This window comes from Muntiacus reevesi, chromosome 21 (assembly GCF_963930625.1).
Source record: "Muntiacus reevesi chromosome 21, mMunRee1.1, whole genome shotgun sequence".
In the NCBI taxonomy this organism is placed as follows: domain Eukaryota; kingdom Metazoa; phylum Chordata; class Mammalia; order Artiodactyla; family Cervidae; genus Muntiacus; species Muntiacus reevesi.
The window spans coordinates 10,821,416-10,847,687 of record NC_089269.1 but is presented as its reverse complement, the minus strand read 5'-3'; the positions used below and the strand labels follow the sequence as shown (position 1 = coordinate 10,847,687).

Here is a 26,272-nt window from a genome sequence, read left to right as displayed (position 1 = left end):
GTGAGCACCACCAAAATCGGTTTTCAATCACCAGGGTACAACCCCTTCAAAATAGCTGGAACTCTACCCGAGATGAATGCCTTTACCACCTGGCATTCCATATGCATGACTAGCACCTACAGTCACACTGCTCAACTAAGACCATTCTGCTGATGTTAACGCAGGGCAGTGCTTCCAAAGCATACTCCTGAGAATGCTACCTCTGAAGGGTTCTTCTCAGGAAGAGGATTCTGTGGTCAAAAATCCAAGGAACATGATACTTTACAAGGTACGTGAGCATATGAAGCAGGGCAAAGGCTAACAGAGTTTTTCCAAGAGAACACACTGGTCATAGCAAACACCCTCTTCCAGCAACCCAAGAGATGACTCTATACATGGATGTCACCAGAAGGTCAATACTGAAATCAGACTGATTATATAGAGAAGCTCTATATGGTCAGCAAAAACAAGAGGGAGCTGACTGTGGCTCAGATCATGAGCTCCTTATTGCCAAATTCAGACTTAAATTGAAGAAAGTAGGGAAAACCACTAGACCATTCAGGTATGACCTAAATCAAATCCTTTATGATTATACAGTGGAAGTGAGAAATAGATTTAAGGGACTAGATCTGATAGACACAGTGCCTGATGAACTATGGACAGAGGTTCGTGACATGTACAGGAGACAGGGATCAAGACCATCCCCAAGAAAAAGAAATGCAAAAAAGCAAAATGGCTGGCTGAGGAGGCCTTACAAATAGCTGTGAAAAGAAGAGAAGTGAAAAGCAAAGGAGAAAAGGAAGGATATGCCCATTTGAATGCAGAGTTCTAAAGAATAGCAAGGAGAGATAAGAAAGCCTTCCTCGGTGATCAGTGCAAAGAAATAGAGGAAAACAATAGAATGGGAAAGACTAGAGATCTCTTCACAGAGAAGGCAATGGCACCCCACTCCAGCACTCTTGCCTGGAAAATCCCATGGACGGAGGAGTCTGGTGGGCTGTGGTCCATGGGGTCGCTAAGAGTCGGACACGACTGAGCGAATTCACTTTCACTTTTCACTTTCACACATTGGAGAAGGAAATGGCAACCCACTCCAGTGTTCTTGCCTGGAGAATCCCAGGGACTGGGGAGCCTGGTGGGCTGCTCTCTATGGGGTCGCACAGAGTCGAACACGACTGAAGTGACTTAGCAGCAGCAGCAGAGATCTCTTCATGAAAATTAGAGATACCAAGGGAATATTTCATGCAAAGATGGGCTCAATAAAGGACAGAAATGGTATGGACTTAACAGAAGCAGAAGATATTAAGAAGAGGTGGCAAGAATACATCAAAGAACTGTACAAAAAAGATCTTCACAATGCAGATAATCACAATGGTGTGATCATTCACCTAGAGCCAGACATCCTGGAACGGGAAGTCAAGTGGGCCTTAGGAAGCATCACTATGAACAAAGCTAGTGGAGGTGATGGGATTCCAGTTGAGCTATTTCAAATCCTAAAAGATGATACTGTGAAAGTGCTATACTCAATATGCTAGCAAATTTGGAAAACTCAGCAGTGGTCACAGGACTGGAAAAGGTCAGTTTTCATTCCAATCCCGAAGAAAGGCAATGCCAAAGAATGCTCAAACTAACGCACAATTACACTCATCTCACATGTTAGTAAAGTAATGCTCAAAATTCTCCAAGCCAGGCTTCAGCAATATGTGAACTGTGAACTTCCAGATGTTCAAGCTGGTTTTGGAAAAGGCAGAGGAACCAGAGATCAAAGTGCCAACATCTGCTGGATCATCAAAAAAGCAAGGGAGTTCCAGAAAAACATCTATTTCTGCTTTATTGACTATGCCAAAGCCTTTGACTGTGTGGATCACTATAAACTGTGGAAAATTCTGAAAGAGATGGGAATACCAGCCCACCTCGCCTGCCTCTTGAGAAACCTGTATGCAGGTCAGGAAGCAGCAGTTAGAGCTGGACATGGAACAACAGACTGGTTCCAAATAGGAAAAGGAGTACATCAAGGCTGTATATTGTCACCCTGCTTATTATATGCAGAGTCCATCATGAGAAATGCTGGGCTGGAGGAAGCACAAGTTGGAATCAAGATTGCCAGGAGAAAGATCAATAACCTCAGATATGCAGATGACACCACCCTTATGACAGAAAGTAAAGGAGAACTAAAGAGCCTCTTGATGAAAGTGAAAGAGGAGAGTGAAAAAGTTGGCTTAAAACTCAATATTCAGAAAACTAAGATCATGGCATCTGGTCCCATCACTTCAAAGCAAATAGATGGGAAAACAGTGGAAATAGTGGCTGACTTTATTTTGGGGGGCTCCCAAATCACTGCAGATGGTGACTGCAGCCATGAAACTAAAAGATGCTTACTCCTTGGAAGGAAAGTTATGACCAACCTAGGTAGCATGTTAAAAAGCAGAGATACTACTTTGCCGACAAAGGTTCAGCTAATCAAGGCTATATTTTTTCCAGCAGTCATGTATGGATGTGAGAGTTGGACTATAAAGAAAGCTGAGTGCCAAAGAATTGATGCTTTTGAACTGTGGTGTTGGAGAAGACTCTTGAAAGTCCCTCGAACATCAAGGAGATCCAACCCGTCCATCCTAAAGGTGATCAGTCCTGAGTGTTCATTGGAAGCTGAAACTTCAAATCTTTGGCCACCTAATGTGAAGAGCTGACTCATTGAAAAGACCCTGATGCTGGGAAAGATTGAAGGCAGGAGGAGAAGGGGACGACAGAGGATGAGATGGTTGGATGGCATCACTGATTCAATGGACAAGAGTTTGGGTAGACTCCAGGAATTGGTGATGGACAGGTAGGCCTGGCGTGCTATAGTCCAAGGGGTCGCAAAGAGTCGGACATGACTGAGTGACTGAACTGAAGTGATGTGAGCATATGATAGACTCTGAGAAATTCTAGAATTGAAGAAAGCTGTTACCTTTGCGTAACCTAATGTTACCCATGTCCTTAAGCACAGAGCTCCTGTTCAGAGTCTCATTTCTTCATTCATGCAATGGGCAAAAGTATTTGTTCCATGGGATTGTTGTGCATATTTATAAATTAGACAAAATATGTAAAGTGCATAGCACCATGCTTTGTATTCTTTTTTGTTTCTTATTTATTGAAAATTATTCCCTATATTATTAAAGAAATGATAGATATATTTATTATTATAATAGTTGAAAAAATAATAAATGCATATGATGAAAACTTTAAACCATAAAAGGGATGTTAAATTAAAAATTGTTTCTCATCAGATCCCTCAGATTCTCAAGAGTAATTTTTTAATGTACATTCCCAGACATTTCCTGTGCCTGTAAATGTGGACATATTAGAAACAGCTATTTTTTAATCTATTCACAGTAAGTGAAATAATGGGTTCACCTTCATTTATTTTGTGCTTCTGCAGCCTTGCCTCTATGTTCTTTCATTTAGGGATACACCAGTATGTTTTTCTGAAACCCCTGGGTGAGGTAAAGGTTACCTATGTGCCTGTGTGTCCACTCCACTAAGCTTCACTTTTTTCATGCTTTTTAGAAAAATGTATTTATTTTTAATTGAAGGGTAATTGCTTTTCAGTATTCTGTTGGTTAGAACATAATAAACCTAAGAAGCAATAGTTAGAACCCTGTGTGGAACAACTGATTGGTTCAAGATTGAGAAAGGAGAATGACAGGATTATCTGCTGTCACCGTGTTTATTTAACCTATCCGCTTAGCACATCATGAAAAATGCTGGGCTGGATGTTACAAGCTGGAATCAAGACAGGCAGGAGAAACATCAACAACCTCGGATATGCAGGTGATACCACTCTAATGGCAGAAAGCCAAGAAGAACTAAAGAGCCTCTTGATGAGGGTGGAGGAGGAGAGTGAAAGAGCCAGCTTGAAACCAAGTATTAAAAAAACTAAGATCATGGCATCTGGCTCATTACTGCATGGCAAACAGAAGGCGAAAATGTGGAAGTAGTGACAGATTTCCTCTTCTTGTGTTACGCCTGATGTCCGAATCCCCGCGTGGGAAGAGAGAAGGCTTCCAAGACAATGCAACTCACAGGAAGGGAAGTTTATTACTGACTCGAGTCAGGACTCCCTGCCGCAACCAACGCAGTGGTGCAGATCAGAGAGCCCCGAGCCCAACCTGTTACACAAATTTATAGAGTGAGAAGCGGATTGGTTACACGTTTGCAAAACAATTTCATTGGTCAATACTTTCACGCGGGCGGGACTTTCCTGAGGGTTTCCACCCCGTTCCTAATTTCCTAATTGGCAAACATCGGTGAAAGCTAATTGGTCCTAATTGGCAAACAGTGGTCATTGTTAAGCGAAAGCTACCCGAGAGTAGGAAGGCCTACTCCTAATCTAAGTTGCGTTACTTCTGCTTGCCTCACACTTGGGCTCTAAAATCATTGCAGGTGGTGACTGCAGTCATGAAATCAGAAGATGATTTCTTCTTGGCAGGAAAGCTATGACAAACCTAGACAGTGTGTTGAAAAGCAGAAACATTACTCTGCTTACAAATGTTCATATAGTCAAGGCTGTGGACTTCCCAATGGTCATGTATGGTTGTGAGAGTTGGACCATAAAGAAGGCAGAAAGCCAGAGAATTGATGCCTTCGAACTGTGGTGCTGGAGAAGACTCCTGAGGGTCCCTGGACAGCTGGGAGATCAAACCAGTCAATATTAAGGGAAATCAACCCTGAATACTCATTGGAAGAACTGATGCTGAAGCTGAAGCTCCAGTATTTTCATCACCTGATGCAAACAGTCAACTGATTGGGAAAATTCCTGATGCTGGGAAAGATTGAGGGCAGAAGGAGAAGAGGGTATCAGAGGATGAGGTGACTGGATGGTATCACTGATGCAATGGACACGAACTTGGGCAAATTTCTGGAGATGGTGAGGGACAGGGAGGCCTGGCATGCTGCAGTCCAGGGGGTCACAGCGTTGGACATGACTGGGTGGCAGAACAACAACAACAATGTGTTGGTTTCTACCAAACATCAACATGAATCAGCCATAGGTTTGCCCATCCAAGCTTCAGTTTGATGAAGTGAGTGTTGTAGAGAATAGGGAAAATACATAGCTGTTTGAGGGTTGAAAAAGTCAGCTTAAATGTGTCCTCTTCTGTAAACCCTCTTCTACTCTGCCAGGAACAGAACTCTAATTACAACCTGCTATAATTGCAAAGGTGGAGATGCATTTATTCATTCTTTCCACTGAGGATGGAGAAGGGTAGGGAAGATGGGTCCGTGGGCAGGAGAGGGTCAGAATAACAGCAGCAGAGACACCAGCTGACCGTGACTCAGATGGTAGATTCGTTTGCTCGAGCTGCTGTGGCTTAAACAACAGAAATCATTTGTTTTGTAGTTCTGAAGACTAAAAGATCAAATTAAAGACATTAGCAGCATTTGTTCCTCCTGAGGGCTGGGAAAGAAGCTTCTGTCCCCATCCTTTTTCTATGGTTAGTAAATGGCTATTTTCTCCCTTTATATCTTCTTCCCTCAAAGCATACTTGTGGCCAAATTTCCTCTTCCTATAAAGACACCAGTCAGATTGGATTAGGGACACTTTGATGACCTCACTTTGACTTGATCACTGATGTAATGACCCTATCTCCAATTATGGTCACGTTCTGAGGTACTGGAGTTTAGGACTTCAGTATATGAATTTTTAGAGGAATACAATTCAACCCATAGCAGATGGGTTGTAAGGCTGGGCTTCAGTGTTTTTCAAAATTCACACTGTGCCAGTAATGCCCACTCACCAACTGTCACTGGTAGACGTGTGGGCTCCTTAAAGAAGCACCAGTACTGCAATCACGTGTGGGAATCACTGTCTGATCTCTAGACAGCCTGGAGAGCCTGCTGCTCTACCCTTGCTTTTGTTCTTGTTGTTCAATCTCTAAGTCACGTCTGACTGTTTTTGACTCTGTGGATTGTAGCACATCAGGCTCCCCTCTCCTCCACTATCTCCCAGAGCTTGCTGAAATTGATGTCCATTGAGTTGATGATGTTATCTAACCATCTCATTCTCTGCCACCCCCTTCTCCTTTTGCCGTCAACCTTTCCCAGCATCAGGTCCTTTCCCAATGAGTCAGCTCTTCACATCAGGTGGCCAAGGTAATGGAGTTTTAGATTCAGCATCAGTCCCTCCAATGAACACCCAGGACTGATCTCCTTTAGGATGGACTGGTTTGATCTCCTTGCAGTCCAAGGGACTCTCAAAAGTCTTCTCCAACACCACAGTTCAAAAGCATCAATTATCCAGCACTCAGCCTTCTTTATGGAAAAACTCTCACATCTGTACATGACTACTGGAAAAACCGTAACTTTTATTACATGGACCTTTGTTGGCAAATGGTATCTATGCTTTTTAATGCACTGTCTAGGTTTTTCATAGCTTTCCTTCCAAGGAGCAAGCATCTTTTAATTTCATGACTGCAGTCACCATCTGCAGTGATTTTGGAGCCCAAAAATATAAAATCTGTTACTGTTTCCACTTTTCCCCCTTATATTTGCCATCACCTTCCTCTTGAGAAATCTTTATGCAGGTCAAGAAGCAACAGTTAGAACTGGATGTAGAACAACAGACTGGTTCCCAATCAGGAAAGGAGTATGTCAAGGCTGCATTTTGTCACCTGCTTTTATTTAACTTATATGCAGAATACATCAGGAGAAACGTTGGACTGGATGAAGCACAAGCTGGAATCAAAATTGCCAGGAGAAACATCAATAACCTCAGATATGCAGATGACGCCACACTTATGGCAGAAAGCAAAGAAGAACTAAAGAGCCTCTTGATGAAAGTGAAAGAGGATAGTGAAAAAGCTGGCTTAAAACTCAACATTCAGTAAACTAAGATCATGGCATCTGGTCCCATCACTTCATGGCAAATAGATGGGGAAACAATGGAAACAGTGACAGACTTTATTTCTGGGCTCCAAATCACTGCAGATGGTGACTGCAGCCATAAAATTAAAAGATGTTTACTCCTTGGAAGAAAAGTTATGACCAACCTAGACAGCATATTAAAAAGCAGAGACATTACTTTGCCAACAAAGGTCCGTCTAGTCAAAGCTATAGTTTTTCCATTAGTCATATATGGATATGAGAGTTGGACTATAAAGAGAGCTGAGCACAGAAGAATTGATGCTTTTGACTTTGGTGTTGGAGAAGACTTTTGAGAGTCCCTTGGACAGCAATGAGATCCAACCCGTCCATCCTAAAGGAAATCAGTCCTGAATATTCATTGGAAGGATTGATGCTGAAGCTAAAACTCCAATACTTTGGCCACCTGATGCGAAGAGCTGACTCACTGGAAAAGACCCTGATGCTGGGAAAGATTGAAGGTGGGAGGAAAAGGGGATGACAGAAGATGAGATGGTTGGATGGCATCACTGACTCAATGGATGTGAGTTTGAGTAAGCTCTGGGAGTTGGTGATAGACAGGGAATCCTGGTGTGCTGCAGTCCATGGGGTCGCAAAGAATCAGACACGACTAAGCGACTGAACTGAACTGAACTGATTTGCCATGAAGTGATGGGACCAGATGCCATGATTTTAGTTTTTTTGAATGTTGAGCTTCAAGCTAGCCTTTTCACTCTCCTCTTTCACCTTCATCAAGAGGCTCTTTAGTTTGTCTTTACTTTCTGCCATTAGAGTGGTATCATCTGCCTATCTGAGGTTGTGGGTATTTCTCCTGGCAATCTTGAGTCCAGTTTGTGATTCTACCTCTGCTAGAGGCTCCTAACAAAAAGAGGAAGCTAAGCTATAGGTGACCCTCCAGGTCCACTGCCTTCCTGACTTTTTTGGTTTTTGTTTTTTTCTTTTTTTCCCCTTCCCTACCTTTTGCTTGTCAGGACATTTGCACTTTGACTCTGTTAGCTATCCCCTCCCTTTCTCCTTTATTGCCCTGAGTTATCTCTCTTCCTCATAACACCATTCATTTTTTGCATGATCCCATTCAGTGAAGGATGAGGAAATAGCAAGCAGACTGTGTTCCTTTTATTAGGTGATTCGAACTGTTTCCTGCCTGATTAACCTCAAAAATCCTTAAAAAATTGAGGATATCTGACTAACAGAACCCTGAGAGAAGGAACTGTGGTTTTTTTTAGAAGAGTTTTTGATTGAAGTTCTTGGCTGAAGAAGAAAAGAAGCAAGTTGTCTTTCACCCAGACGTTGGTTTGTGGTTTGGATTCCCCATGGCTTCCAGCTACACTTTTAACCTCAGGGTGCTGGTGGCCATCGTGTGTGGCCTGCTGACTGCCGTTGTTTTGGGACTGGGCATCTGGAGGCTGGTGATCAGGATCCAGAGAGGTAATGTTGTCCTGCTGTTTTTAACTCAGAGCAAGATAAGGCATTGAGCCTCTGTGCTGCCACCTGACATACCAGTACTAGGCTGCCCGCCGTTTATGAAATATAAAAGACAAGGGTCAATTTATGGCTAGCATACGGTTGTAGATACTTGAATATGTGAGTGAATGTGTGTGTGTGTGTAAGTGTGCAAGCGATGAATAACACAGTTGAATTGGCCTCTTCATGCTCCTTTAACCTGATTAAATGAATAGGAGAGTAATAATTAAGATCATTAGTAGCACATGTTTAGGTTTGTTAAGCTAAATCCAAGGAAGGAAAATGGACTTCCCTGCTAGCTCAGCTGGTAAAGAATCTGCCTGCAGTGCTTCCCTGCTAGCTCAGCTGGTAAAGAATCTGCCTGCAATGACGGTGACCTAGGTTCGATCCCTGGGAAGATCCCCTGGAGGAAGGAATGGCTACCCACTCCAGTAGAACTGCCTGGAGAATTCACTGGACAGAAGAATCTGGTGGCTATAGTCCATGTTGCAAAGAGTCAGACATGACTGAGTGACTTTTCACTTTCATTTTCTCTCAAGGAAGAAAAATAGTTTTGGACACACACATACGCACATAATTAAACATATGCAGAATGAAAGTTCATTTCAAGAAGAAAGTTTAGGAATGTTCTCACTAGGACTGTAAATAAAGTGACCATGTTTTCACACAAAGTTCCCACTTTTCAGGTGTTGAAAGCTACTTAGAAATTAAGGTCATTTAGAAAACAATTTTCCTATTTAGTCAATAGATATTTGTTAGTCACCTGGTACATGATAGAGCTCACCCTGAGAGAGGGAGGTGAAGGGCAGCAGTGTTAAGCAAAGAATGATGTTAAAGGAAAGCCCTAGAACCTCATAACAGAGACTTTCCGTAATCCTAATGCTAGTCCTTTTCCATAAAGGGATTCAAAGCTGGATGTTCTAAGCATTCCTTTTTATTTAAAAAGAGAGAGACAGAGAGAGTTTCTAATGAAACAGTGGGTGAGGAGAGAAGATTTCAGGGAGAAGGTTGGGGGACCCACCAGGAACACAGGGTATCCCTGCAAAGATCCACTGTTCAGAGCAAAAGGAGCTATGAATGTTGGCTGCTTATGGAGTGATAGCTGGGGATAGATTTGGTGTTTCTCCCCCAAAGACCATATTTAGAGAACACAGTATTGGTAGGGTTTAGAGAACAAGCAAGAGAAAATTTATCAGAACAAAGGCAGTAAAATTTAAACTTGATGAAGATTTGTTTATTTAAGGTTTGTAAAATAATTTGAGGTTTAAAAAAAATATGAACTGCAGGTTTTATCCTATTAAGTCTACTAAATTTATAAGACCTTATCTAAAGGATATACTTTTAAGAATTGCCTCCCTTCCTTCCCTCCTACCTCCCTTCCTTCCTCCTTCCCTTCTTTTCTTCCTTTATAAGATATCTACTTTTAAAGGGAAATTTGTGGTGACTTATAAAGACCACAGCTACAATAGAACCATTAAAACAAGGACCAAAGTACAAAAACGCTACAAGGAAGAGGACAAGACTGCGGATAGAAAGTAAATGAAAATCAAACGAGTTGCTAAAAACTAACACAAAACATATCCCTGTATTTCCTGAGGACTAAGAGTGAAAAAGTTGGCTTAAAGCTCAACATTCAGAAAACTAAGATCATGGCATCTGGTCCCATCACCTCATGGGAAATAGATGGGGAGACAGTGGAAACAGTGGCTGGCTTTATTTTTCTGGGCTACACAATCACTGCAGATGGTGATTGCAGCCATGAAATTAAAAGACGCTTACTCCCTGGAAGGAAAGTTATGACCAACCTAGATAGCATATTAAAAAGCAGAGATACTACTTTGCCAACAAAGGTCCATCTAGTCAAGGCTATGGTTTTTCCAGTGGTCATGTATGGATGTGAGAGTTGGCCTGTGAAGAAAGCTGAGCGCCAAAAAATTGATGCTTTTGAACTATGGTGTTGGAGAAGAGATTCCCTTGGACTGCACGGAGATCCAACCAGTCCATCCTAAAGATTAGTCCTGGTTGCTCATTGGAAGGACTGATGCTGAAGCTGAAACTCCAGTACTTTGGCCACCTGATGCGAAGAGTTGACTCATTGGAAAAGACCCTGATGCTGGGAAGGATTGAGGGCAGGAGGAGAAGGGGACGACAGAGGATGAGATGGCTGGATGGCATCACAGACTCGATGGGCATGAGTTTGAGTAAATTCCGGGAGCTGGTGATGGACAGGGAGGCCTGGCATGCTGCGATTCATGGGGTCGCAAACAGTCGGACACAACTGAGCGATTGAACTGAACTGAAGACCAAAAGTGCATGATAATAAGTAATAAAGATCTAAGTAACATAATAGCAGAGAGCCCATGTTTACCAATAAAAGCATACCAGCTCTTCAGAAAAGAGAAACATTTACTTGCTCCAGCAGATTTTTTTTTAAGGTGGCTTTTTATGTAAGGGACATCCCTCAGTTTTGGGTAAACCCAGTGGAAAAGAAGGGGGTTATCATCTAAAGAGAAAGATTGAAATACTGGTACTGTTTGCTGTTACTGTTTTGCCTTGTACACGATATTTGGACATTGCCTTAGTTAGGAAGTTCTAGTTCCTCCACTTCACTCCTTTCCTCTCCACTTCTCCACCACCTCTTTCTATCCTGTCCCATTCCATCTCATGGAAGTATCGAATGCTCTCACTTTAGTCCCTTTACTGGGTATAGAGACGAATTGTTGTTTTTGTTATTTTAAATTTTTGGCTGCACTGGATTGTCATTGTGATGTGTGGGCTCAGGTACCTTGCAGCATGTGGGATCTTACTTCCCTGGCCAGGGACTGAACTAACGAATCCTGCATTGGAAGGTGGATTCTTAACCACTGGACTACCAGGGAAATCCCAAGATGAATTGTTTTTAAACTTGTTTTTTTAAGGGGAACGTCTTGGATATCTCTGAGAAACTGATGAAAACTATGAATGTCTTACCTAGAAAAAAAAACATATACATACAATTTGGGGTATATTAATTTTATCACATTCAAAATTTATTTTCAATACAAACAGAATATGTTTCCATGGTTTTTGTTTAATATAATGTTTAAGCAATTATGTCTCTCTCATTTTTATTTTTCATGAAAAAGTAATGGCCTCTGTGAAAAAGTAGAAAAAAATTTAAATTCTGCTGTAAGTAAATTTCAATTAGGAGTTACTGTTGCTTGGTTATAGAATGAACTTTAATGTATGTATTTCACTATTATAAAACTTACAGTTAAAATTTTTACTGCAGTATGCCAAAAATTTCACATACCTTCTCTCATTTAATTCTGACAAGTATCTTTGAGGGAGTTTTTTTTTTTTTTTTTTAAATATCCATGTTAAAGATACTTGACTTTCATTTTGCTGTTGTTTAGTTGCTAAGCCATGTCCAACTCTTTTGCAACCACATGGACTGTAATCCACCAGGCTCCTCTGTCCATGGAATTTCCCAGGGAAGAATACTGGAGTAGGTAGCCATCTCCTTCTCCAGAGGATTTTCCCAGCCCCGGGATCAAACCTGAGTCTCCTGCTTGGTAGGTGGATTCTTTACCATGGAGCCAGCTGGAAAACCCTGGCTTTCATTTCACTCAAGTACATATTTGCTCAAGAGGCAAACTTGATAATAAATCAAATTCAGGTGACTGTTTGTAGAGCACAGACTCCATTTTGTGGTTAAAAAAAAGTCCACAGAAGTGTTTTCAGTATGGAGAAAATTGGTTTTTAGGCAGCTATAGTTTTAATTTAGTTTTAATCCTACTGTTATACACCTCTGTTCTGCTCCTTTCCCAATCTTGTTTCCTCATATAGTCACTTTTTAAATCTAGAAAATAATTCCTATGAAAGGGAGGGAAGAAATTTTTTTGAGGGAGAAATTTTCTTATGTAATTGGCTGATGGGCATGCATTGTTTTAACATCAGGATTAGTGATGTTTAAATTGCGGATCCCATTTTACAAGTCACTTTCTAAAATTAAGAGACCAGAACCTTGGTTTAGTGAATTTTTCCTTGGTTTTTGAATTCTGAATTTAACTCCACCCATGGGTTTTTGATGACACATATTATTGAAGAACATCTGTTGTATAACATGGTGAATAAGAGTGTGTACATAATAGCTGTGGAAAAATTACATGAGTAGGGGAATAAAAGTTGTGCAGCCAGACTGCCTGGTTCTTGCTAAGTAAACTGGAGCAAGTTTCAACATTTCTGTACCTCCATTCTCCTATTAATTATATTATAAATATAATAAGCATATAAAGCCCACCTTATATAGGGCTGTTATGAGGATTAGTTAATACATTTACAAGTTAAAGATGATATCTAGTACACTATAGGCACTCAAATTTTTCATGTATATATTTTTAGATAATTTAGTGCAGTTTTCTCCACTCCCTGATATGTACCTTGAATAGATGCCCTTGATCTAGTTTGGACCTTTGGATTGAAACTCAGCTTATCAAGCTGGAGCTGCAGTGAATTTAATCATAAATTTCAACTGGCTAGCTCAAAATAGAAACAGAAACAGTTCTAAGAACTGCCATATTTCCCTGCACTTGTTTTTCAATATTTATACTTCACTAGACCATAGGGGAAATTTTTATTCAATCATTTAACTAGTTTATTAGAATATGTAACCAGGTAGTTAATGTTGAACAAATTTCACCTTAAAGGCTATACTTTTTGTATATTATTTAAGTTTTCTAGTTTTATTTCCCCCACCGTGGAGTAAGCTTTCATAAACATTGTCCTCTCATTTAAGAACAGACTTTATCTTCACCCAAATATTTCAAATTCCTGGTGTGGGACAAATGACAGATCCCTGGATTTTTAAATCCCTAAAGACTCTGAGCTAGACACTAGAGTTTCCTGATGGAATTTCTTTGACTAACAAAAGATATTTTTATTCCCCCACTTACTCAAACTAGACTTTTCAAAATAGATTCTAACTTTGTCTAGTTTAGGAGAAGAAATTGACTTCATATTTTCCCTTTGGAATTTTAAGCATTTTTTTTTGCTACTTCTTCAAGCAGCATGAAATGTGACTGTCACATATGTCCAGTATTTAATTTTCCCTGATGTGCAGTAAAGGCATTAAAAACAGGGCCAGAATTTCTGGAAGTATTACTTATTACAATTTAAAAGAATGTAAGGAAATATTACTATCTCGCTGGAGTTATTAAAGAAAATCATAGAAGAAAAGTACTACTATTAAGTAGCATTCTTTTTTATTTCGTAATTTTATCTGTGTTAGTTTTGGCCATGCAGGGTCTTCATTGCTGGGTGGTGTTTCTCTAGTGGCAATGCTTGGGTTTCTCAGTGCATTGGCTTCTCTCTTGTGGAGCGCGGGCTCTAGGGCAGGCAGGTTTCAGTAGACGCGGCACTTGGACTCAGTAGTCATGGGTCCTGGGCTCTAGAGCTCAATCTGAAAAATTGTGGCATATGGGCTTAGCAGCCCGGTAGTATATGGGTCTTTCCTGGACCAGGGATCAAACCTATGTCTCCTGCATTGCAGGTGGATTCTCTACTGCTGAGCACCTGGGAAGCCCAACCCTGTGCCTATATCAAATAACACAGACTCATAATATATAAAACAAAACAGGCAAGCTTATTCAGATAAATTTACAACTGGGTTGGTTGAAAGTAATGCTTTCCTGTTAGAAACTGATAGATCAATCAGAGACAATCAATAAAGGTTCATAAATTTGAAAACTATATCTAAAAAACTGAACAGTAGATTTTACATATTTGAATTGCCAGAAAAAATGTCAATTTATTATTTTCAGAAGAAAGTCTTACTGAGTACCAGAGAATCAATCTCATAGATTATGTTCTGTGACTACAACGCAATACCATTAGAAGGTAACATATAAACTAACCAAGAAAATTCAAATAAATGTTGAAAAAACCGTTTTAAATAATTCAAAGAAGAAATCAAGTTAAAATTACAAAATACTCAAAAATTCAGTGGAGGCACTCTATAACAACTGTGTGCATAGCTAAAAATATAGCTGGAATCAAACATTAAATATTAATTAATATGTGAGCCATCTAGAAAGATGGTATAGATGAACCTGCGAACAGGGCGAGAATAGAGAGGCAGACTATAGAACACACATTAAAAGATGCTTACTCCTTGGAAGGAAAGTTATGACCAACCTGGACAGCATATTAAAAAGCAGTGGCATTACTTTGTCAACAAAGGTCTGTCTAGTCAAGGCTATGGTTTTTCCAGTAGTCATGTATGGATGTGAGAGTTGGACTATAAAGAAAGCTGAGTGCCGAAGAATTGATGCTTTTGAACTGTGGTGTTGGAGAAGACTCTTGAGAGTCCCTTGGACTGCAAGGCGATCCAACCAGTCCATCCTAGAGGAGATCAGTCCTGGGTGTTCACTGGAAGGACTGATGCTGAAGCTGCAAGTCCAATATTTTGGCTACCTCATGAGAAGAGCTGACTCCTTTGAAAAGACCCTGATGTTGGGAAAGATTGAAGGCAGGAGGAGAAGGGGACGACAGAGGATGAGATGGCTGGATGGCATCACTGACTCAATGGACATGAGTTTGGATAGACTCCAGGAGTTGGTGATGGACAGGGAGGTCTGGCGTGCTGTGGTTCATGGGGTCACAACGAGTTGGACACGACTGAGCGACTGAACTGAACTGAACTGATGAAGACACAGAAGATGTAGGAGAGGGTGGGCCCGATTGAGAGAATAGCGTTGACATGTACACCACCATGTGTAAAATAGCTAGTGGGAAGCTGCCGCATAACACACCCAGCTGAGCTGGGCTTGGTGCTCTGTGGTGACCTAGAGGGATAGGATGGGGAGGGAGGGGAGGGAGCCTCAAAATGGAGGGCAATGGATGTATGTATACAGTTGATTCACGTTGTTCTACAGCAGAAACAACCCTGTAAAGCAATCATATTCCAATGAAATAAAAATACTGTTAGAATGACATAGCTTTGGGTATATATTAAAAATCAAGACAGTGAAATAATAAGCATTCTAACTTTAGAAGTTAAAAAAAGAGTAAATTCCAAAACTAGGTGTGGCAGTAATGAAAAGAAGGACAAACTAATAGAATGGAAATCAAAGAAACAAGAGCTGAGATGAACAAAACCAGAAGCTGGGTTTCTGGAAAGATGAATTAAAAAAAAAAAAAAAGATACATTTCCAGTGAGATTCCTTCAGAGCAGTTCTAACCCTCGCGCGCCTCTCTGCTTCCGGGTCCTCAGAAGCCCCGCCCCGCCGCCTGGGCCTGTCGCTCCCGGTCTCCTCATCCACGCCAGGGCCGGCCATGCTGCGCCGGCTTCCCCGCCTGTGAGGGGAGGCTGTTGACAGTGTGGGGTGAGAAGAGGGTGCGGGTGTGGCCTGGAGTGTCCGCCTGTGTGAGCGCAAGGCCCCCTGAATGTGGGGCCAGACGGACATGAAGCGCGAAGGGGCAGCTGCCAGCCACCGGCCCTCTGAGGTGGGGCCCCGAGGAAGCCATGGTTTCTAGATTCAGACCTGGGTCTTCAGTCCTGTGAAGGTATGTTTATCACGGCATTAGAATAGCGTTTTCGGTTTACTTTTATATAAATGTTAGGTAGGGCTTCATCATACCTTGTCCCAGACCTCGCATAGGGTTGTGTTGCTGGCGAAAATACAAATCAGTCACCCCTGTGGCGAGATGGTAATGACTGTCAGGATGCGACAGTGTACTCTTTGGCTTAGAAATTTCATGTCTGGAAATTTATTCTACAAATGGATTTGTACAACGGGCAAAGTACAATGTGTAGAATGCAATTTTGAAGCAACAATTGAAAACAACAAAATTGTCACCGATAAGGGGTTAAGTAAGTTAGGGCACAATCAGATAATGGAATATAATGCAGCTGCAAAGGAAGATGGGAAGTTCTCTGAACCACGTGAAAAGATTTTTGACATTCATTAAGTGTGTAAGAGCAAGCTACAGAAAATGGGGGAAAAAATAAGACTATAGATTCATATTTGCTTATCCTTGTGAAAAGAGATTGGAAAAAAATAAGTAGAAATTATTACTTGTGTATATTTGTGGATGGGGATAAGTGTTATTTTTATATTTCAACTCTGAAATATTACCTATTAAAATAAGACAGTGCTTTGAAAGAAAAAAAAGACCACAGGAACTAGTGAGGAAACTCATAAGCAAATACCATGAAAACTTTATCCTACTTTGGTAGGATACTTTGGTCAAGTGGCAGTTTTCTTAAAGAAATGTACTCTAAAATGAAGAGACAAAACCAGAATAGAACTGTAACCATTGAAAGTTATTAGGTTTTTTTTTTAAAATCAAGGAACTACATGCAAATGCTACACACTGACTCTCTTAGATATGATTATAAACTGTGACGGGGAAGATGGTTTCAGAATAATGTTTTGTGTAGGTGGGGGGGGGGTGAAGAAATATTAATATAAAGAAATTCAAAGGGTTTCAGCTCTTTCTGGAAAGTTTCATTGCTCATACACAGTCTATGGAATTCTCCAGGCCAGAATACTGGAGTGGGTAGCCTTTCCTTTCTTCAGGAGATCTTCCCAACCCAGGGATCAAACCCAGGCCTCCCACATTGCAGGCGGATTCTTTACCAGCTGAACCATAGGGAAGCCCAAGAGTGCTGGAGTGGGAAGCCTATCCCTTCTCCAGGGGATCTTCCCGACCCAGGAATCAAACCAGGGTCTCCTGCATTGCAGGTGGATTCTTTACCAACTGAACTATCAGGGAAGCCCTAATGTCTGAAGCAAATCTGAGAGAAAGTTATTCTTTTAAACCAGGATATGGTAGTTAGAGATGTCTTATTATTTTCTGTACCTTGCATATTTAAATATTTTATAATTTAAAAAGATTTTCACATTTCCTTGGTTACACAGAGAAGTTTGTCACACAACAGTTACAGTTAAATTTCTCTTGCTAGATTGTAAGCTGTTTGAGATCAGAATCCATATCTCTTTAAAAAAAACTGATTTTTTATTTGTATTATTTTTTATTTTTTAATTTATTTATTTTAATTGGAGGCTAATTACTTTACAATATTATAGTGGTTTTTAAAGCAGTTTTAGGTTTACAGAAAAATTAAGCAGAAAGTACAGAGAATTCCCATTTACTGTCTCTCTCTCTCATCACCCCTCTCCCTCTATAGTTTCCCTCATTAATATCTTACACTGAAGTGCTGCTTTTGTTACAATATACAAGCCAATGTTGATACTTGATTATTAATATATAGGTTACATTATGGTTCACTCTTCCTGTTGTAGTGTTGTGTATGATTTTGACAAACACATGATGACATAGAGTCACTGTTACAGGATCATACAGAATAGTTCACTGTCCAGAAAATCCAGTTCACTTCACCTATTCATTCTACCCTCCCTTCCCTGGCTCTATAGTTTTGGCTTTTCCAGAATGATATATTTGGAATCATACTGTATGTAGACTGGCTCCTTTCACTTAGCTAAATGTATTTAAGATTCCTCCATATCTTTTGTGGGCTTCATAGATCATTTCTTTTTATGGCTGAGTAATACACCATTGTATGGATATACTACAGGTGTTTTCTTTTTAATCTATTCATGAAGGTCATCTAGTTTGCTTCCAGTTTTAGGTGATTATATATACCACTGTTATAAATGTTCAGGTACAGCTTTTTGTGTGGGGGCAAGTTTTCGCTTATTTGGGTGAATGCCTAGGAGCATCCTAAAGTTTGCAATATACATTTAGGATTAATCTAAATTCACTTTCTAGTAATAAAATATAGTCCCATGGGTAATGCCAACACTTAATAGCAGATCTTCCCAATTCCTCATTCTCTTTCTTTATAACATTTGTCATTCATTTCATTTATCCATAAGCTTTAATCATCTCGTGTATCATTACTATTATTATTTTGAACAAACTGTTATCAGATCAATTAAGAATAAAAAAAAAACTGAAAGACTTATTTTACCTTCATTTATTCCTTCTCTAATTCTCTTCTGATGTAGACCTGAGTTTCTGACATGTATCATTTCCTTCTTTCTGAATAAATTTCCTTTAACATTTCTTGCAAGGCAAGTCTTCTGGTGACAAACTCCCTAATTTTTCCTGTCTGAGAATGTCTTTCTACTTTACTTTTAAAGGATAATTATTTGGATGCAAAATTCTTTGTTTTCATTCAACACTAAATATTTAATTCTACTTTTTTTTGCTTGCATGACTTCTGAGGAGAGTTCCAGGATAATTTTTATACTTGTTGCTTTATAGGTATTTTTCTCCCTTTTGACTTCTTCTGAAATGATCTTTTTGTCTTTGACTTTTTGCTGTTTGAATAGGAGGTGCCTAAGTGTAGGGTTTTGTTTTATTTTTAACTTTTATCTGAGTAAGTGTGTTCTCTGACTCTGAGATTGCTGATTCTGTGATTTGGTGTCTGTCATTTATTTTGGAATATTCTCAGCCATCAAAACTTAAAATGTCTTCGCAGTTCTTTTTGCCTTTTCCTCTCTCTCTGTTGGGTTTCCCTCACAGCTCAGTCGGTAAAAATCTGTTTGCAATGCAGGATACCTGTGTTCGATTCTTGGGTTGGAAAGATTCCCCTGGAGAAGGAAATGGCAACCCACTCCAGTATTCTTGCCTGGAGAACCCCATGAACAGAGCAGCCTGGCAGGCTACAGTCCGTGGGGTTGCAAAGTCAGACATGACTTAGTGACTAAACCACCACAACTCCTTCTCCTATTCCCATTATATATATGTTATACCTTTTGTCCCACAGTTCTTAGATATTCTATTTTTAACAGTTTTTCTTTTCTCTTTTTAGTTTGGGAAGCTTCTACTGAATTCTTCAAGCTCACTGATTCTTAGTCTACTGATGAACCCAGCAAAGGAATTCTTCCTTTCTGTTAGTGTTTTTTGATTACGGCATTTCTTTTTGATTCTTGCTTAGAGTTTCCATTTATCTGCTTATATTACCTCCTTGTTCTTAAAGATTGTCCATTTTTTCGTTAAAGCTCTTAGTATATTAATCATAATTATCTTTAATTCCTGGTCTGATAATTCCAGAATCTCTGCTATCTATAAATCTGGTTCTGATGGTTGGCTTGTCGTTTTTTGCCTATCAGCATGCCCTGTAATTTTTAGTTGAGAATCAGACATGATGTATTAGGTAAAAGAAATTGAGGTGCCTTTAGTGTGAGGTTTTATGTTAAGCTGTGTTTTCTATTTATGGTAGCTGTAGGTGTTCCTTGCCTGTCAGTCATCCCACCCCTACTTCCCACCCTTTAGGCAAACACTGTTCTGATTGTATCAACGTAGATTAGTTGTTATCCTTGAACGTCATAAAAAGAACCATATAAGATTTACTCTTTTATGTCTAAATACTTTTGTTAACATGTTTTTAAGATTCATTGATGTTGTGTATCTTTTTATTACTAAACAACTAATAGTCTATTGTATGGATATACTATAATTCATTTATTCAGTCTGCTATTGATGGTGGTTTCCTTTTTTTTTTTCCTTTTGACTACAATAAATAAAACTTCCGAGTGATTTCCCTGGCAGTCTGGTGGTTAGGACTGTATGGGACTTGGGTTGATCCTTGGTCAGGCAACTAAAATTTTGCAAGCCACAGTGCAGCCAAAAAATAAAAAAATTTTTAAAAACCTGCAAACATCTGAGACTGGGTTCCCTGGGAAACAAATTCTGAGTTGAAGGTTTTAGTTTTACTATATTAAAATTTTCAACAGGTGTTGTAGGGATCAGTACTCATGTGACAGGCAGGATTGGGTAAAAGGAGAAATTGAACTGCAACACAGCTGAAGTTGATCTGGCCCTTCAGAGTTGCCCTCTGTGTATTAGTTATCTTGCTGTAGAAGAAATTACCCCAAAACCTAGTTGCTTAAAACCACAATTATTTATTATCTGTCAGAATTCAGAATTTGGAAGCAGCCTGCCTGCGTAGTTCTGGGTTAGGATGTCTCATAAAGTTGCCCTCAGATGGTGGCTGGCTTTGGGGTCACCTAAATGCTTCTTCACCCGTGCGCAGTGCCTGGGCTGGGAAGACTCAGAAAGTTGAAAAAGCTGAAGCTCCTCCAGCGTCCCTGTCTCTTGTAGTTCCCCACTTGATATCTCCAGCATGGAGGCTTCAGAGTAGCCAGGCTTCTTCCATGTCTCCTGTAGGCTCAAGGCTTCTAAAGCATATCCCTCTGAGTGAGAAAGAGCTAGGTGGAGACCAAACCACTTTTTATGATCCCACCTGGAAGTCACACAGCACATTTCTGCCACTGTATTAGTCAAGACAAACACAAAATTCCACTGAATCCAAGGAGAGAACACATACCTGCTTCTCAATGGAGAAGTGTCATCACTGCAAGAAGAGTGAGTGAGATGGAATATGTAGTACAGCTGTCTTTGGAAAATAATTTCTTTGAGGCATTGAGGCTGGGGAATGAGACTTTATTCCGTAGCATTGACTAGTCATGGCGTGTGTCACAAGGCTCTTGTATGAGCTGATTCTCTTCAGTTGAGGGCAATTCCTAGAGAAGGATTCAGCTATTTTCTTAGTTGCCAACATCCCCTAAAGCTGGGGGTAGCTCAGTTGGTAAAGAATCTGCCTGCAGTGCAAGAGACCCGGGTTCGATCCCTAGGTTGGGAAGATCCCCTGGAGAAGGGAATGACGACCTACTCCAGTATCCTTGCCTGGAAAATCTCACGGACAGAGGAGCCTGGTGGGCTGCAGTCCCTGGGGTCCCAAAGAATTGGGCTCGACTGAGCGACTAACACTTGGTTACCTACTTACTCAAAGCTGGAGGAGTGAGTGCTTCAGTCCTAAAAGTGGCATACAATTTATTGCAGGTATTAGAAACATTCTAGTCTCTTTGTGGACATATGTTTCCATTTATTTTGCATATTTATGTAGGCATTGAGTTCCTCATCATATGTATGTGTATCTTTATTTAGCTTTATGTTAGTACCAAACAGCTTTCCAAAATGGTGATACCATTTGAAATTCTTAGCAGCAGTTTGCTAAAGTTCCAGTTGTTTCACATCCTTAACAACATTTGTCATCATCCTTTTGTAATTTTAGCCATTCTAGTCAGGTGTGAGATATATTTCACTGTGGTTTTAACTTGCGTTTCTCTGATGACTAATATGCTGATCACTTTCATGTGATTAGTGCCCTTCTGTGTATCTTCTTTTATGAAGTATGCATTCAAGCCTTTTACCCACTTAAAAAAGTGGGTTGTTTGTGTTACTAATAATGTATACTGTCTACAATTTATAGTCCTAGTTTATAGTTATAGCAACACTTTCTTTTGACAGAGAAGTACTGCAAATATTTTCTCCCAGTCTGTAATTTCTATTTTTATTATCTTAATGGTGTATTCTGATGAGCAGTATTTTGTTTTAGGTACAGTTTATCAATATTTTTTCTTCTTCTATGTTTAGTGCTTTTTATGTCCTCTTTAAATAAATATCTTTGTCCTAAAGTTGTAAAGATATTCATCTCCTATTTTCTCATTGAAGCTTTGTAGTTTTAGCCTTTGTGTCTCAGGTCCATCTCATATTGTGCTTTTTAAAAAATATTAATTTCTATTTATTTTCGGCGGTGCTGGATCTTCCTTGCTGTTCAGGCTTTTCCCTAGTTGCAACGAGCTGAGCTGCTCTCTAGTTGTGATGGGTGGGCTTCACGTTGCGGTAGCTTCCCTCATTGCAGAGCACAGGTTCTAGAGCTCGCAGGCTTCAATCGCTGTGGTTCCCTGACTATAGAAAACAAGCTCAGTAGCTGTGGTGCCTGGGCTTAGTTGCTCTGCAGCATGTGGGATCTTCCTGGATCAGGGATGGAACTTGTGTCTCCTGCATTGGCAGGCGAATTGTTTCCCACCAAACCACCAGCGAAGCCCTGACATTGTGTTTTGAGCGTGGTATATTATCCAGTTAGTCTAGCACTATTTGTTGAAACGTTTTTCCTTTTCCAACCAGATTGCCTTGGAATCTTTTCAAAGAATCAACCGACTGTATATCTTATTTATTTCTAAACTGTTTATTCTATTTCGGTGGTGTGTTTGGCTGTTTTTATGATAACCTCATAATGTTTTGATTGCTATAGCTGTAGAGTAAGTCATAAAATGAGTAATGACCCAACTCTTTGTTTTTGTTGTTTTAGTTTTTTTTAGAGTTTAGTTGATTTACAGTGTTGTGTTAGTTTCAGATATACAACCAAGTGAATCAGTTACATACAGATAACCACTTTTTTTTAAAGATTCTTTTCCCATATAGGCCATTACAGAGTATTGAGTACAGTTCCCTGTTTCTTTTGGCTTTTCCAGGTCTTTTACATTTCCATAATATTAAAAAAATTTTATTTGACTGCACTGGATCTTACTTGCTACAGGTGGGATCTAAGTTCCCTGACCAGGGATCGAACCCAGGCCCCCTGCATTGGGAGTGCAGAGTCTTAACTATTGGACCACAAGGGACCAGTCCTCCATAACATCTTGAGATCAGTTTGTCAATTTCTACAAAAAAGGTTCTTTTGTTTTAGATTTTGGCTTTATCAATTTGAGGACAATAGACTCTTGAACGACTATGAGTATTTCATACATACATGGTATATATTTCCACTTATTTAATTTTGTTTATTTGTTTCTTGGCTTTTCTGGGTCTTTGTTGCTGCATGAGCAACACTCACGTTGCTCTCTTGTTGCAGTGAACTGGGGCTACGCTTTCATTGTGATGCGTGGGCTTCTCATTGTGGTGGCTACTCTTGTTGCTGAGCATGAGCTCTATGGAGTGTGGGCTCAGTAGTTGTGGCCCTTTGGCCTAGCTTCCTAGCATGTGGGATCTTCCCAGACCAGGGGTGGAACCCATGTCTCCTACATCGGCAGGCAGATTCTTTACTGTTAAGCCACCAGGGAAGCCCCTTATTTAGACTCTTTAAAATTTCTTTCAGTAATGATGTCTTGCACACATTTTGTTAAATTTATTTCCAAAGTATGAGTTTTAAGCTAACTTGAATGAAAATGATTTAATCATTTTATTTTCCAATTATTTAATGCTAGCATGTGGAAATAACTATAACTTCATTTATTTTTTATCATGAAACCTTGCTAAGTTTGCTTATTATTCTAGTAATGTTTTTTTTTTTTTGAGACACCTTAGGATATTCTATGTATTTGATGATGTCATCTGCAACAGAAGATAGTTCTACTTCTCCCTTTCTTTATGGTTTTTATTTCTTTTTCATACTCATATCACTGGTCAGCATCTTCAGCACAATGTTGAATAAAAGTGGTTATAGCAGTTATATTAAACCATTTTCTGTCAATCTCAGGGGTGAAAGTATTCAACATGCGTGCATGCTCAGTTGTGTCATGTTGCGACCCTGAGTACTGTAGCCCTCCAGGCTCTTCTGTCCAGGGAATTTTCTAGGCAGGAATACTGGAGTGGATTGTTACTTATTTCCTACTCCAAGGGATCTTCCTGACCCAGGAATGAAACCCTCATCTCCTGCATTGCCAGGCAGATTCTTTACCATTGGTCCACCCAGAAAGTCCAAAAAGTATCTAATATTACACTATTAAATATGATGTTAGAGGTAGGTTCTTCATAGATGATTTTTTATCAGTTTGAAGAAGTTCCCTTTTATTCCTTATTTGCTGAGAGTTTAAAAAAAAGGTCAGGTGTTTTTTTGCCCCCTTTATTGAAATGATTTTTGAATTTATGATTATTGAAATGACTATATGGTCTTCCCCCTCTGTTCTATCACATAGTGAATTAAATAATTGATTTTCTACTGTTAAACCATGTTTGCACTCATGGTATAAATCTCACTTTGTCATGATGAATTGTCACTTTTATATACTGCTGGATTTGATTTGCTACTATTTCAAAAAGGTTTTGGCATTTATATAAATGAGGTTTATTGGTCTGTAATTTTTTTTCCCTTATGATGTTTTTGTCAGGTTTTGGTATCAGGGTTATCCTGACTTTATAATATCATTTGGGAAGTTTCTCCCTTTCTCTGTTTTCCAAAAGAATTTATATAAGATGGGTATTATTTCTGTCCTAACTCAGCAGTAAAACTGTCTGGATTGGTAGTTGGTTGCTTTCAGGATTTTCTCCTTATTTTTGGTTTTAGCAGTTTTACCATGATGTGTCTAAATGTGGTTTACCCCGTGTTTATTTTGCTTGTGGCTTTACTGAATTTCTTGGATCAAGTTTAAGAAGTTTCGACCATTATTCCTTCAGATATTTATCTGCTCTATTCCTTCTCATCTCCCTTTCTGGGACTCTCTTTGCTTATAGGTTAGACTTCTTGATATTTTCCCACATGTCCTAGAAAGTCTGTTTATTTTTTAAAATATATGTTTTCTTCAGCTTTGAGGGGAATTTACAGCCAGACTTTGTGTCTCCCTTCTATATAGCTCCTTCCTTTCTGGGCTGTCTCCCTTCGATTTCCAGTTGTGTGGTAACCCCAGATCTTCAAACTTTCACCCATTAAGTTTGTAGCTTTCTGCTGGTGTTCCAGCCACTCCTGCTATACAGAATGCATAGTGCCCTTAGCAGGGGAGCTCTGTAAACTTGCGATAGACTTCAGTTTGTCTCTGCTTGTTATTGCTGTCCAGTGTCCTCAATTAGTTATTTTAAAATTTTTCTCCAGAGTTTAAACTGTCACCTATGGGATGATTAATATGGTACCATCTACTCCATCATTGGAGATTGGATCAGAACTCTGCCTCCTGTATTCTTAAGCTTGGTTAATTTGTTCACCATCCACCCTGTCTTTTGGTTTAGAGTCCCAGTGTCCCCAGCTCAAAATAACCAGTCACTAGATCCAAATCCTGTCTCAGGAGTGCTCCTGAGTTGGTTGATCCCTAACTTCCTTAGAGCCACTGTTTTAGGTCAGGTTCTCATTTAACCTTTGCCTGGTCTCATTTGCCTCCCAGTCCCAGTCACTTCCCATTCTGCTTGAGGTGTCTTCCTAAAAAATATTCCTTATGATGTTAGTCCCTTGTTTTAAGGCCCCCCACCCCCCAGACTCCTGCAGGATTAAATCTTGGTCTGTAAAGCTGCTCACAGTGCCACTTATGTTCTGCTGTTGGTCCACAAAGAACCAATGCTCCCGATGTGTTAGACTTTTCTCTGTACTTGGACACATCAGAACTTTCCATGTTTTTGAATTTTTTGCTCTTTGTATCCTGCCTACATTTTATCTGACTTTTCTAGATTTAGTCTTAAAACCTGATGCTAACATCCCCTCTTCTCTGGAATAGTTACCAGTCTTTCCTGGATGGCCTGCCTCTGTCTTCATCTCTCTTCTGAGTTCTTATAGCACTTGTAAATCTGCATTGACATGGTTCGACTGTATCTATCTAATCTATTGACATAACTTCCTGTTTCCTTCACTAGATTCAAATCTCCTTGGACAGGGTGTTGTATCTTTGAAATATGGTGGTTTTGTGGGGGGTTTTTTTTTTTGGTATTCATAGCATCTAGTAGGCATTGTATGTCATGTGTAAATTCTCTGTGTTTTTTTAATCATATTACAAAGAATATTTTTCAGCGGTGGTCTTCAAAAACAGTGATTTTGCATATAGAAATCAAAGGCCACAGACCCCAAAAAAGAAACGAATCAGCCAGTTCATATACTATTCTGTTATTTATTGTTTCTTTAGGAGCAGTTACGCCTTCATCAAGCACCCCTATAGAGTTCTGCAAGAATGGTGGAACCTGGCAAAACGGCAGGTGCATTTGTCCAGAAGAGTGGAGAGGACTGAGATGTACAATCGGTGAGTTACTTGGGGTAACACTAGGGTGTGAGATTTAGGTGACTCTTCTGTTTCTAAGGACAGCAGCAAAGCTTAATTGCTACAGTAACAGTGGACATAATGATCACGAATTGAAGGTGTGTTTATTAGCTGAAGAGTAA

General features: G+C 39.8%; 1 protein-coding gene across 1 annotated transcript in view; it reads left to right on the top strand.

The window, feature by feature from the left end:
• Window positions 1–8,189: 8,189 nt before the first annotated feature.
• ADGRG7 (adhesion G protein-coupled receptor G7) overlaps window positions 8,190–26,272 on the top strand; it is a 55,375-nt gene continuing 37,292 nt past the window's right edge. The window contains exons 1-2 of the mRNA XM_065913851.1: window positions 8,190–8,304; window positions 26,019–26,132. Of these exons, the coding sequence (XP_065769923.1) occupies window positions 8,190–8,304; window positions 26,019–26,132 (229 nt within the window). The remainder of the gene's footprint in view (window positions 8,305–26,018; window positions 26,133–26,272) is intronic.